Genomic DNA, 12,759 nt, shown 5'->3' on the forward strand with positions numbered 1-12,759 from the left:
GCCATCCCTCCCAATCACACCCCTCCAGGTGTCACTATCGCTGCCCACGTGGGCGTTGAAGTCTCCCATTAGAATAACGTAGCCCCCAGTCGTGGCCTTTTTCCTGCACCCCTCCCAGGGACTTCAAGAAGGCCGGGTACTCTACACTGCCATTCGGCCCGTAGGCACAAACGGCAGTGAGAGACCTATCCCCGCTGCCGCTGCCATAGTATTAGGCAATATAATTAAATTGCTTACTACAAAAAGCAAAAATGAATACAAAGTAAATTGAAATTAGTGTATAGATTAGGCTACTTTTTGCCACAACAAATAGCCTACATGGAAATATTTTGTTAGGTGCTTTACTTTTAACTTTTTTTTTTTTTAATTGCATTTCTTATAAAATGCATGTACAGTATTCCGAGTGGGTTCATTGGCTAACTGACTGGGGGACCTTGAACAAAAGAACAAAAACACTGGAATGATATGAAAAACAAAAGTTTACAGAGTGCACCTGAAGGCATCATCTGACTGTTGCTGAGGGATGCCGCCGAGAAAAATCCTCTAAGCGTTAGAAGGGAGCAGTTTCATCTGTCAGTCAGACTGAGAATCATGTATTTTTACTTTCCTTTGCCTAATTAGCTCTTCCAGTGCTTCAACAATGCTATTTATATATTATTTTTAAACATTTAATAGGCGCTTATAGGCTAAAGGAGTGTGCTACTGAGCAGACCAAGTAGCTGTGTATACAGTAGTACAAGTCTCTATAACTATAACAAAAGATAGGCTATATCCATTTTTTTTAAATTAAATCAGAGTATAACAAATGTCAAAAATGATACATATAGTAAATATCTGCTGCACTAAACAGGTTACAGATATAGCTGTATAATACCAGTGAAATCTTCACAATATGTTTTATGTATTTCCATTAAAACAAACAAACAAGCACACAAACAAATAAGAGGGAGTTGCTGGTCACTTTATAGGCTACTGCAAAGTATATAGACCATGAACTATTATACAGTATTATATTAAGCATGCCATGGTAACCAGAAAGAGTGAGTCAATTCTCTGAATCTTCATCATAATTACATTGGAGAGTGGAGGTATGGACTATAATATTCCATTTGAACCATAAAGTCCCACTTGTTAATATTAATATTAAGATATCTAAATAATGAAAATACAATCTAATTCCCTGCGTTACTTGTGCTAAACCAATTTCTGGCACTGCCACTTGTTTTGAAAATGTGCTCTATGTCAGTGCTTAGCTGAGTAACACTCTTACAGTAATATTTGCAACACATGCAAATAAGGTTTTGTAGATGATACACAGCACGTTGTATCAGAAGATGTGTCAGACATATTCTGAATAATCTGTTTGCACATTAGGACACATGAACGGAAGGGTAGGTGCAAAAATTCTTTAAATAGGCACAGAGACATTAATTATATGCTTGCAGGGGAGAGGTGCGTCTCTCTAAGCATAGATATGATTTCACACAAGGCCACAAGACTCTGCAGTCTTCTCATAGTGTAAGACTGACAAGTCACAAATGGACTCACTCATCAGCATCAAGAAAATCAAACCTTCTCAGCATCCTGTCATTAGGGAACTCCCTTATCAGTGTTTACCTAAATAATGTGCATAGGAACCAATTTTAATGCAATCATCATTAAATTTGTGTATAATGACCAGGTTCCAAAAAAATCTAATCTGGTCTGTTTATGGAAATAATAAGTGTGGTATAGGTACAGGTACTGTAGATGCAAATCCCTGCTGTAAACACCAAATTGCTTAAAAGGTTGAAAAGTCATTTTGGTGCGTCTTCACATTCCTGTGAAGGTCAAAACAACAGTATAACTTTCCAGCTGGTGGGGTAAAAACACAGGCATTCAAGAAGGTAATAACTGTGGTCTACTATTCAGGATGATTCCTACATCTACTGTTTTTCAGCACAAAGCTAATGCTCACTGATACTTTATTGTTTGGTGCATCAGGCCTGGATAATTGCCAAAGATAAAGGCCTGAGGGTTTGTTTTTTTTTTACTTTGTTTGGTATTTTCTCACCAACGCATGTTAGGACAGCATTTTTTTTTCTTATGTCTGAATGAGAGTGCCTCCAGAGCTGTGAATAAGGGACAAATAATAGCCTACAAAAACAAGCTGACAAAGAATCTGAAGCTGGAGTCAAATGAATTACATCAGAAGCCTTATCTGACGCTCTAACGAGGAAAAACAAAAACTTCTTTTTGATTTGTTTTGACATCATTTTAAAATCTCACCAAATCGAGCAGAAGGCTTTCCCTTTCCTTGTTGACTGATAAGACACATGCGACCATTTGCCTTGTTTCCATGGACACATCATTAGAGAACTTTCCCAGCTGGCTCCAACCCCCAGAAGTGTTGACGGTGAATAGCAAGCACAGGATTTGGTTATAACCACGACTGACTTTTACCAAAACTGTCCAACACTTAATCAGATTATCATCTTATAGCTCTGACTTAATGGATCAGTCATAGTGGATATATTGCATGTGACAAATTTCCAATAATGTGTATATTTTTTCAAACAGCACAAAGAGAACATTATGATCATGTAACCTAGATTCAGGGAATTGTCAAAATGTTCAAAAATGCAGCAACTCAGATTTGACCTACTTTGTTTTGCATGTGAGAAACTGTGAAAACCTGTTTTCAAATCATAAATAATAAGATATTCAGGAGTTTAAAATGCAGAATTTCCTCACTTTAATGTCACAATACACAGCATCACTGATATGCCGTATATGTTTTCAATAAGTTGCAACCTATAGCTATGCAGAACAAGTGTCTGGGTGCATTTTGGGACAAACAAATCAGTGTCAATTCTGTGGCATCATTACTTAAAGTAATCCCTAAAACTAACTTATGACCAACTTGACCTCAGCCTGAGCCACAAAGCGCGGCTCATTTAAAGTCCTGTGACTTATAATCTTTACCTGAGGGATAACTCTTTTCTCTACTGCTGTGAATCTGTCGGTGTGGCAACACAGTGGCATCTACCGAAGTTTTATTTCTACACACTAAAATCAGGACTAAAAAGTGTGAGTGTTTATAGCAAACAGTTCACACTATCAGTGAGAAGAAGAAGCACTCAGCAGTTGACTACACCAAACAACTGTCACTCAAAAATCAACATGTATTATCTCAGAAAATGTGCTGAGTAGCTATTGACACAACAAGCGCAACAAAAACACTTTGGATTCTCTTAACACACTTGGTCTCTTTAGTGGAGCAATAACATAATGATGAAATGATTAAAAGTAAAGATGACTTCTCTTTGTCAGTTCACCCTGAAAAAATGCCAAGGTTTTTATTTACATGCAGATTATAAAATGCCCCGGTTTCTGAGGAATATAACTGAGGTTTGTCACCCCATGTAATATTTCAACATTACAGTGTAAAGGTAGTGTGAATCAACCTCGAGTTGATCATAAAAGGCAAGTGTCAAGTCTATTTTTTTTTACATTGGGTTAATTTGGCATCATTAAACCCATCTGTCCTTGTGATATTTGTAGATGTATTTCCCGCTCCCTACTATTTTTACCAATCTTCTCCTCCTAATTACCTAAAAAAGTGAAACATAATATTGTCTGATTCACTTTGATTAAAACACTAGTATTTCTGTTCTCGCATAGCTCCACTTAATGTGCATGCCATATCATTAAGGCAGCAATAGTCTGACTATGCTATTTGACACTTAAGATGTGTACAGACATGGAAACCCAGATAAAGCAGTGCATCTACATTTCATCACCCTTTCACTTTATTAACACACATCCTCTACCTCTGTCTCTTCTTCCTTTCCCATGCCTCTTGTGCCTCCCTCAGGCACTAGGGTGAACTGATAAAGAGAAGTCATCTTTACTTTTAAGCATTTTTGTTTTCACACATGAACACTGTCATTTACTGTGATAATCCTTGATTAATCCTCTGTACAAGCCACCTTATCACCACCACTGCCATATTACCTCATTCAGGACATGAGATAATTTGAAAGAGCATCTAAAGGCAATGTCGGCTCGTCTTTCACAGATTCTCTCAGTATATTTAGCGTAAAAGGGTTATTAATCAACACTACCCCTTTGGTATCTGTGATAACTTCAAATCTAAAGCTCAGCTGAAAATAAGAAGAAATATCTTAGTTATACATATTTACAGACAGTGGAATTCTTCTACAAAGTTTTTGCTGTGAGGTATGGTTAATAAGACTGTGATACCAGCAAACTGAATAAATTGATGAAGAAGACTGGCTCTGTGCTGGGGATGTTGCTGGGGCCTCAGAAGTTGGTTGTGGAGAAGGGGATGCTTCACTGTTGAACAGGTGGGGGACACCTCACACCCGTTCCACGACCTACTGGCCAAACAACAGAGAACTTTCTGACAGAGACTTCAGCTTCGGTACAGGTGTGCCTATTTTGTTGTGCTTCTATACAGAAGTAGTTCGGTTTAATTCTTTAATTCGGTTGAACTCTCAACTTTTTTCCCAACTATGCAAAGTTTTATGCATAGTTGGGGAAAAAAGCTTGGCATGAAGCCAGCTTGCCTGACAGCCATTCTAAAAGCAGGATTTTTCGACTGTAGGGGGTTATGTGGATATGTTTCTGCTGCCTGCTTTGTGACCAGAGGATGTGGAGAAAAATACAGGGCCTGAGGTTACTGCATGTCCCTGAATGTTCATGTACAGGGACTCACTGTTTTACCTGACCTGATCTAACATGGTGTGAATGGAGCAGCTGGAAACCTACAGGCAGCCGGTCAGTGAAGCACCCTGGAGTGGTGAATGATCAGCTCATCAACGCTGGATTCCCCTGGAGAACAGTACCTGTTAGTTTTGACTGCTTAAGGCCAGTGTGTCTGCCACATGGGATGTGCTGTGGGTTGGCGAGAGGATTCTAACAATCCATGATGTTATTGTCAGTGCAACGCTACCTGCCGGGAATGTATGTGGTCGCCTGTAATGTAAAAGTTTTGTCAGGGAAGACAATCACCGGTTGGATTTACCAGCCTTAAAGTTTTCACCACTCAGTGGGATGTAACCGTAGGTTAAAAAAACACACACATGTTGCATGTCTGTTAATGCGTTGTTTCTGTAGAGAGAATTGTAAGGCTGGAGAAGTTACTATGTCTGCATTGTGCCACTTAAAATATGGGGTTTCTCAATTACCAGCTTTGTTTAGTGTTACACATCTCTGTTCATCGGTATGCACCGTTGTTTACCTATCTATGAAGGAGAGCTTTAAATGAATTAATGCTATTGCAGTTCATGGTGCTGTCCACATTCATATTCTAGCTCAAACATGTCAGGTATAATTTGTTGTACTGTCACTGTTGAAAACATAGTTTATCTGTCAAAGTGTTTTTTGTTTATGCATTGTCCTGGCTTCCTGACCAGCGAGAAGAGCTGTGCACTTTCCCAAACTATCCTCTCATTTTCAGGAGGTAGCTCTTCATTTGATATCAAGTTTTATCATTCTGAAATAATTACTTAGATCAGGTCAGGTAAAACAGTGAGTCCCTGTACATGCAGAGGTCCCCGAGATTTAACATTAAATGGCCGGAAATGAGTATGCCATGGGTAAGTTTCAAATGTAGCCTACAACATATCCACATAACCCCCTACAGTCGAAAGTATGCCATGGGTAAGTTTCAAATGTAGCCTACATACAGAGAAAATTAACTATAAAAAGTAAAAAGAAATAAGGAAAATATAAATTAAATATTTTCATGTATTTTAGTGTGATTAGGGTGTATTTTCTGAAAGGCTGTACATTAAAGTGGATATAAACCACTTTGTGTCAGAGAAGAGCTCTCTCCTAACACAGAGGGTAAACACTGAACAAGGTGACTGCACTTGGCAGGACTGACTTTCAATTTAAGATTATAATTAATAGGTCTAACATTGTAGTAAGGTCCGAAAACACAGAAAAGCATGTCATGAGCTCTTCAAATGTATCCCCTGCCTGTGATATGCAAAGCGGCCACTATGTGGTGGTAACGCGCTTGTAGAGTGGCTGACTAGCTGCCAACTCAAACAATAGAAGAAGAGGAAGTAAAACGATTCTGTTATTTGGCCGAATGTACCTCCAAAAATGTGAGAAATGTGAGGTTAACCAATTTTCCAACGCATTCTATAGTTTAACTGCCATTTACCTGCACGCCATGGCGGACTACCATTTTCTGCTGGATTTGGACGTCTTAGCCGAAGAGGACTGTGGCTCTTGTTATTGTACCTAGCGTTAGCGTTAGCTAGACTAGCTAACACGGCTATCTTCGCTCTCAGCATAACCGATATTGATTCATTGCTACGGGGCAATAAGTTCCACCGCAAAAACAAGGAAACTCTGGAGCGAGCTACGGTAATAAACAACCGACCTGAGTGATGTTTATCCTACACTTTTTATCTGATACTCATTCGGTTACAGCCAGCATTTTAAGCGATGTTGTAATGACATGTTAACCCTATTTGTCTAGTGAAATTTAACATCTATCACTGCTTGCTTTAAAAGATAGCTCGTGTGAAATGTTATTACGAGCTAAGGGCAGCAGACACAGCGCGGGCTTTACCGTTAAGTAGTTAGAGTCGCTGCTGTTTATACGTTTTACGATGGAGCAGCAGATTGGGGCCAGTCAAATGGCTCGTGTTATGCACTGACACTTAACTTTCTCATTGTCTTGACTTGTACGCCTGTGAAAGGGGAAATAATGTCTTGCAAAGCCGCAACAAAAGACAAGAAATCGAGTTTCAGCAAGAAGCTGTTCAGAAGAGGCTCGGTGCGCTCCGTGGGCAGCTTTATGGGCAGAGTCCTAAGGACACTGACAGCGTTATCCCACTTTGGATCTGAGGTACACACAGAGGATGACAAAGATGATGGAGGGTTTTCTACTTTCAAATCTGGAAATAAAGATGTGCCTATGGACGACGGGGACTTGGGGGGTTTCCTGTCTGGAGAGAGAGTTCCTGGAGTGTCGGGTCTCAAAAACCACGGGAATACCTGCTTCATGAATGCAATTCTGCAGTGCCTCAGTAACACTGAGCTCTTTGCTGAGTACCTCGTTTTGGAGCACTACAAAGGCGAAGAGCTGGATGAGGACAAACCAAAGACGAATGGCGTGCATCTGCAGAAGAAGGGTTCTCTGGCCAAAGGAGAAGTTACAGAGCAGCTGTCAGGTCTTGTGCGGGCTTTATGGACATTTGAGTATACTCCCCAGCATAGCAAGGATTTTAAGGTAAGAGTGATACGAATGTTAATGAGAGGCAGTGACATTAAGGATGACTTTGAAAAAGGGAAGAATTTGACAGTACACTGCAGAAGTGCAAGATGTGTGAAGTGTTCACAGGTTCTACATTTTGTTATGTCCTCTTTACACCACACCTGTGCAATAAGGAATGAGAAATTGTTTTAAAAATTAATTAGTGCTGTTCCAGTTGCTGCACTGACTGTGGGGAAAATGCCTCTTTTGATGCATGTTGTAAATTCTGGTATTGATAGTTTATTTGACAGTGCACAAATAAACGTTACAATCCAATCAATCAAATGTCATGATCTAAATATTTAGGGTCATATAAGTGTTTTTTTTTTTTTTTTTTTTCTTTTCATATGCTGCTCTGTTTGGCTCACTTTGACGTTTAAAGGAAACGCTCAGCATGATGCTCAAGAGTTTCTGCTCTGGCTGTTGGACAGAGTACATGAGGACCTCAACACAGTCAACCCCAACTGCAGGCCTGCTATAAAGGTGAATGTAAAAAACCTTTGGAGGGTATCTGATAGGGATGTAATGCCATTTGTAACTGTCTCAATACTGTTGTGGGACTGTGACAGTATATACCAGGATATTGCATATGGTTATTTTGCTAGTATAGCTGTAGTCAGGTCACAGAATTTGAAACTGACATAGTGGATACTGCATCATCAGCTTCTAGAACTGTTGTGTGGCAGTATTTCGGTTTCCCTGTTCCAAGAAATGACACATATGGAAAGGAAGCTGACAAAGAATTTGCAAATACTGCTGGACAGAGGCAATACCAGCCCTGTTTAGGACTGAGACAGTCCCAGATACTGTATATCTCGCAGAAACAGTCAGGACAAGGCTGTGTGCCATAATTTAACAGAGATGAGCAAACAAACCTGATGCAAAACCAACCACTTATTAACTGCTCTTAAAGACCCTTAAAGTCTTTTCTCTTGAAAAAGTAGACCATGTTTGAAAAACACATCCAGTACAGCACAAATTTCATCTTTATGTGGCTTCCTTGTACTTTGGCATCTTCCTTTTGTACTGGTGCGCCAAGCAGCAGTTTGCTCACTACTGTCACCAGTGGTCGGGGAGATACCCGCTTCAACTGGTCCAGTTCTGAGAACCCAGTCACCAGTTGGCACAACGCCAACCAAAGTTAAACCTGCCAAAGGAATACTATAACACTGATTTTCCAATGATGTTGCAGTGATATTTTATTTTATAAAAGGACTGCTGCATTGTTTGTTTTGCAATTGTACAAACAGTTCAGTCATTCAGTGCAAATGACAATTCATGGCAATTTTTTTTCACATGCTTGGGTCATGGCTGGATACTTTTATTTTAATAAAGGAAAGCCGGAGCAGCTTAAGGTAAAAGTAAATCATACAAAAACTTCAATTTATTATTTAGTAAAGGACATTTTTTAAAATATTATTCTTCATTTTGTGTCAGTGGTGTACTGTGAGTTTTTGGTATTGCTACATCCTTAGTAATTGATGTTAATTTCTGTTGCAGGCCTATTTTGTTCCATTGCATCATATTTCACCAGTATAATTCTGGTCATTCAGTGAATCTTTTAAATGAGCTGCTTTCACAGTCCAGTTAAACTACACTTGTCCGATCTTGTTTCCTCTTATTTCCTGGCATTAATAACATCATATCTGAAGGCCGTATGGCTTTCACAATAGGTTCTAAACCTGATAGACTGGTATTTGTTGTTCAGCTTATCTGAGTAATCTGAATAATTAAACCTATTTGTGTTTGTTCAGCCACCCATTGAAGAAGATGACCAAACCACAGAGGGGCCATCTCCTCCCCTCTCGGCTGGGTCGTTCGTACAAGAGCTGTTTCAGGCTCAGTACAGGTAGTCTTTTTGTTCAGTAGAAGCTCTGTCTTCTGAGAGTATGTGGCCACATTATCTGTTTGCTGTATTAAGAGATTTAATTATTTTCCCCAACAGGTCTTCTCTCACCTGCCCACATTGCCAAAAGCAGAGCAATACGTTTGATCCCTTCCTCTGTATCTCCTTACCGATCCCACTACCACATACGCGGTGAGTTACTTTTCTCAGCACAGGGAGTAATCAGTTAACAGGTTTATGACTAATTATTACTGGTTTACAAGGTTTATACAGTAATCAACAGTGAACCGGCATGAGCGTTCAAACCAAAACAACAGGGCTATCATTTTAGGGGTTTCTGCAGACCAGAGAATAAAGGAGGAAAGATATGCTAAAAATGTTGTTCTTTGTTCTGTAGAGCATTATGTCAAGGTGTTCTTATGGCTACTGTATAATAAAAGTACATCTTTGCCTTGAAGTAGGACAAACCTTGCTTACATAGAAAACTATTTCATAGCAGTACTTTTTTCTTTTTGCCAGGCCCTTGTATGTGACGGTGGTCTACCAGGGGAAGTACTCTCACTGTATGAGGATTGGAGTTGCTGTGCCACTCAAAAGCACCGTGTATTGCCTCAGAGATGCTGTGTCACGTGAGACCAAGATCCCAATGGACCAGGTGCTATTCCTGTCACTTACCAGCTCAGGGTCAGACAGAGTGAAACTATATTACAGTCGCACATTGTAAGCTCAGTGTTTCCTGCAGCAGGTTTTACCTTTGAGCAGTAGTTTCTTATAAACCCAGGTTTTTTTTATTTTTTTATAGGAGTTCAATACACAGTTGGAGAGTTGTCCTTAGGGCTGCAACAACAGAGTGCTAACACTGATGTAAAATGTCAGACTGAAATGCCATGAGAGTAAACGACAGCTAAGGTGGAATAGGTTCGATGACGATGACTGTGTTGCTTCTGGGATAACAATATTAAAACAAACATTTTAAATGTACCTTTTTTTTCTCTTTCAGTTTGTTTTGACTGAAATGTATTATGATGGTTTTCATCGCTCGTTTTGTGATGATGACGACGATCTGGACATTATTCAAGAAAGCGATTCCATCTTTGCCTTTGAGACACCAGAGACCTTCAAACTGGAAAACATACGCACAAAAAGAGGCAACTCTTTCTTAAAGTTTTGCAGATATCCTGCTTTTCACACTTAAATGATTAGATGGGGAACAGTCTAAGCTTTTCCTTCTGTTTTTCACAGGAAATCTTCTGGCCAACCTGAATCATAACAACTTGAAGTATGGGACAGAAATCAGCAGGACTCCTTCTTTCATGCAGGGGGCCATGACTCCTGTAACTGCATCGCCCAATAAAAACCTGGGACCAGAGAAAATGATCCTTTTGGTGTGCAACAGAGCTTGTACCGGTCACCAAGGAAAGAGGTACAGAATCTTATGGTGGTACCTTGTCTGTGAAACACGACCCTTTCCCATCTTTGTGCCATATCATTATAACCCAACACCCAGTTTGTTTGTGGTAGTTCCCCTAATAATGGGACTATTGATGTAGCTGCGAGGGGGAAGTTCATAACACCTAATAGCAGCTGTCCACATTTATGTTGTTTTAGGTTTGGCTTGCCTTTTGTACTCTACATGGAGCACACTGTGACCTGGGATGCCCTACAAAAAGAGATCCTGGAGAAAATGCGTCATCTTTTGAGGCCTGGGGTCTACATTCAGGTAGGAAAAGGGCTATATTGAATGGGCAGTGAATAATTTGATGCTTCACATAGTAAGGCAGTAAAAAAAAAAATAGAACAGATGAATGGATATGCTATTTTTTTTTCAATTATGAACTTCCACAGTGAAATGGTCAAATTAATCAGCCCTGTTAGTCTTCAGGATTATTGACAGTAGTGGGTCTATGTAACCCTTTGTCTGTGTGTGTGTGTGTAGGTGGGACCTTTCAGTCTCCGAGTGGTTGGCGTTGTTGGTATCACCTACCTCCTTCCCCAAGATGAGCGACCACTGTGTCACCCAACTGTGGAAAGGTCAGTGTTGGTATTTTACTGTATATCAAATGCCTGTAAATCTCAGCCTGTTGGCATTAAACATAATCATTTTCACTGCCTTCCATGCTGAAAAGGTGGAAAAACAGTAAATAAAATACTGTTAAGGTTCCGTTTTCTTATTGATATTGAATCAGAAGAGACTCTACTTTGTTTCCTTTTGGATCTGATTTTTTTTTATTCTTTTCTGTCCTGTCATGCTCAGCCAGACATTGTATCCATTGGAATGCAGCCAGGGAAATGCAGTTCTTGAATGAAAGAGATTTGAAACCTATTTGTAAATTGAAATAGCTTGTGCATAGTAACACTAATTATTTTCAAAGGGGTGAATTATTTATGTCTAGCTATTTTCAAGCCCGAGTGTCTCAGAGTTCTCAGCATGAATGTCAGTCGCAGGCAGAAATTAAAGCAAAACTGTATATGCAAATGAAAACAATAGTAAGACATGATTATGGGTAATGAGGTGAGGCCAAAATTTCTTTTATTGTTCTCTCTGCACATTTGTGTCATAAGTTCTGTTCCTCTCAAAGGCAGGGAGATGACATGTCCCAACAGGATTTTGACTGTTAAAATGCCAGTTGAGCATGTTTGGCTTATTACCTGCCTCAGTTCTCAATAATAAAACAAGTCACAACATTGCTGTCTATAAAGGTGTGTGAATGAAACTGAAATCATTGCTGTGATTGATTGATGCTTATATACCAACTGGAATGTCTTTGAATATTTTACTGTCTGAACACAAACCTGTCACCGCAGCAAAGCAAAATTACAGAATGTTTCAACCTTTGACTCACGATTCTTATAAATTACACCTGCCTGAATGACTTCGTTTGTCTCCCACTGTTTTGCTTCCACTACAGAGCATACAAGTCCTGTGGACAAGGGGGACCACCACATGTCAAGATTGTGGTAGAGTGGGACAAAGAGACCAAGGACTAGTGAGTGAAAAAGAATAATATCTGCTGGAGTTCTGTGGTCAGTCTGTTGTCTTATTTATAGTATTTTTACTCTGCACAGAATGAAAGGAAGCCAAAGTTTTGGTATTTGTTGCTCTAATCGTAATAGGGAGCATAGGCTTCCCATGCATCCTGGAAAACCTGGAATTTTTTAAACCAGTTTTACAGTCATGGAAAAATCATGGATAAATTATGCAATGTCCTAGAACAACACGTTGTCATCCTGGAAAATTATTTTCACATTTTTTTGTGTTTTCCTTTTGTTGAATACAAACTCAGATCTCAATACAAGCTGGCAGCTGAAATTAGGGCAATGTGTGGGAATAGAATAGCAAGGGCCTGTAATACCCTAAGCTACTGGCTTTTAAATGCCCCACGTCACAACAGGTTGGTGAAGACGTGAATAAAATCAACCCGATGGATAAAATCACAATGGAATGTAGCCAGATGCCAAGAACTGCAAGTAGCTTTGTGCAAACATTAATAACTGCTGGATAGTACTGAGTTTTACCTTTAAACACATTTGAGATTTATTGCTCCACCACTTGTAGAATTATTGTTTAAATTTAGTCAGCTAGTTGGCTAGCTGTTTAATGTAATACTATCCGTAATAGAAATGGTCATTCAGC

General features: G+C 39.5%; 1 protein-coding gene across 1 annotated transcript in view; it reads left to right on the forward strand.

The window, feature by feature from the left end:
* The first annotated feature begins 6,730 nt into the window (after positions 1-6,730).
* usp31 (ubiquitin specific peptidase 31) overlaps positions 6,731-12,759 on the forward strand; it is a 12,615-nt gene continuing 6,586 nt past the window's right edge. Inside the window, exons 1-10 of the mRNA XM_020610233.1 lie at positions 6,731-7,255; positions 7,586-7,762; positions 9,034-9,128; positions 9,225-9,317; positions 9,645-9,780; positions 10,126-10,273; positions 10,368-10,548; positions 10,734-10,845; positions 11,062-11,156; positions 12,035-12,112. Of these exons, the coding sequence (XP_020465889.1) occupies positions 6,731-7,255; positions 7,586-7,762; positions 9,034-9,128; positions 9,225-9,317; positions 9,645-9,780; positions 10,126-10,273; positions 10,368-10,548; positions 10,734-10,845; positions 11,062-11,156; positions 12,035-12,112 (1,640 nt within the window). The remainder of the gene's footprint in view (positions 7,256-7,585; positions 7,763-9,033; positions 9,129-9,224; positions 9,318-9,644; positions 9,781-10,125; positions 10,274-10,367; positions 10,549-10,733; positions 10,846-11,061; positions 11,157-12,034; positions 12,113-12,759) is intronic.

The sequence above is a fragment of the Monopterus albus genome, unplaced genomic scaffold (assembly GCF_001952655.1).
Source record: "Monopterus albus unplaced genomic scaffold, M_albus_1.0 scaffold105.1, whole genome shotgun sequence".
In the NCBI taxonomy this organism is placed as follows: Eukaryota; Metazoa; Chordata; class Actinopteri; order Synbranchiformes; family Synbranchidae; genus Monopterus; species Monopterus albus.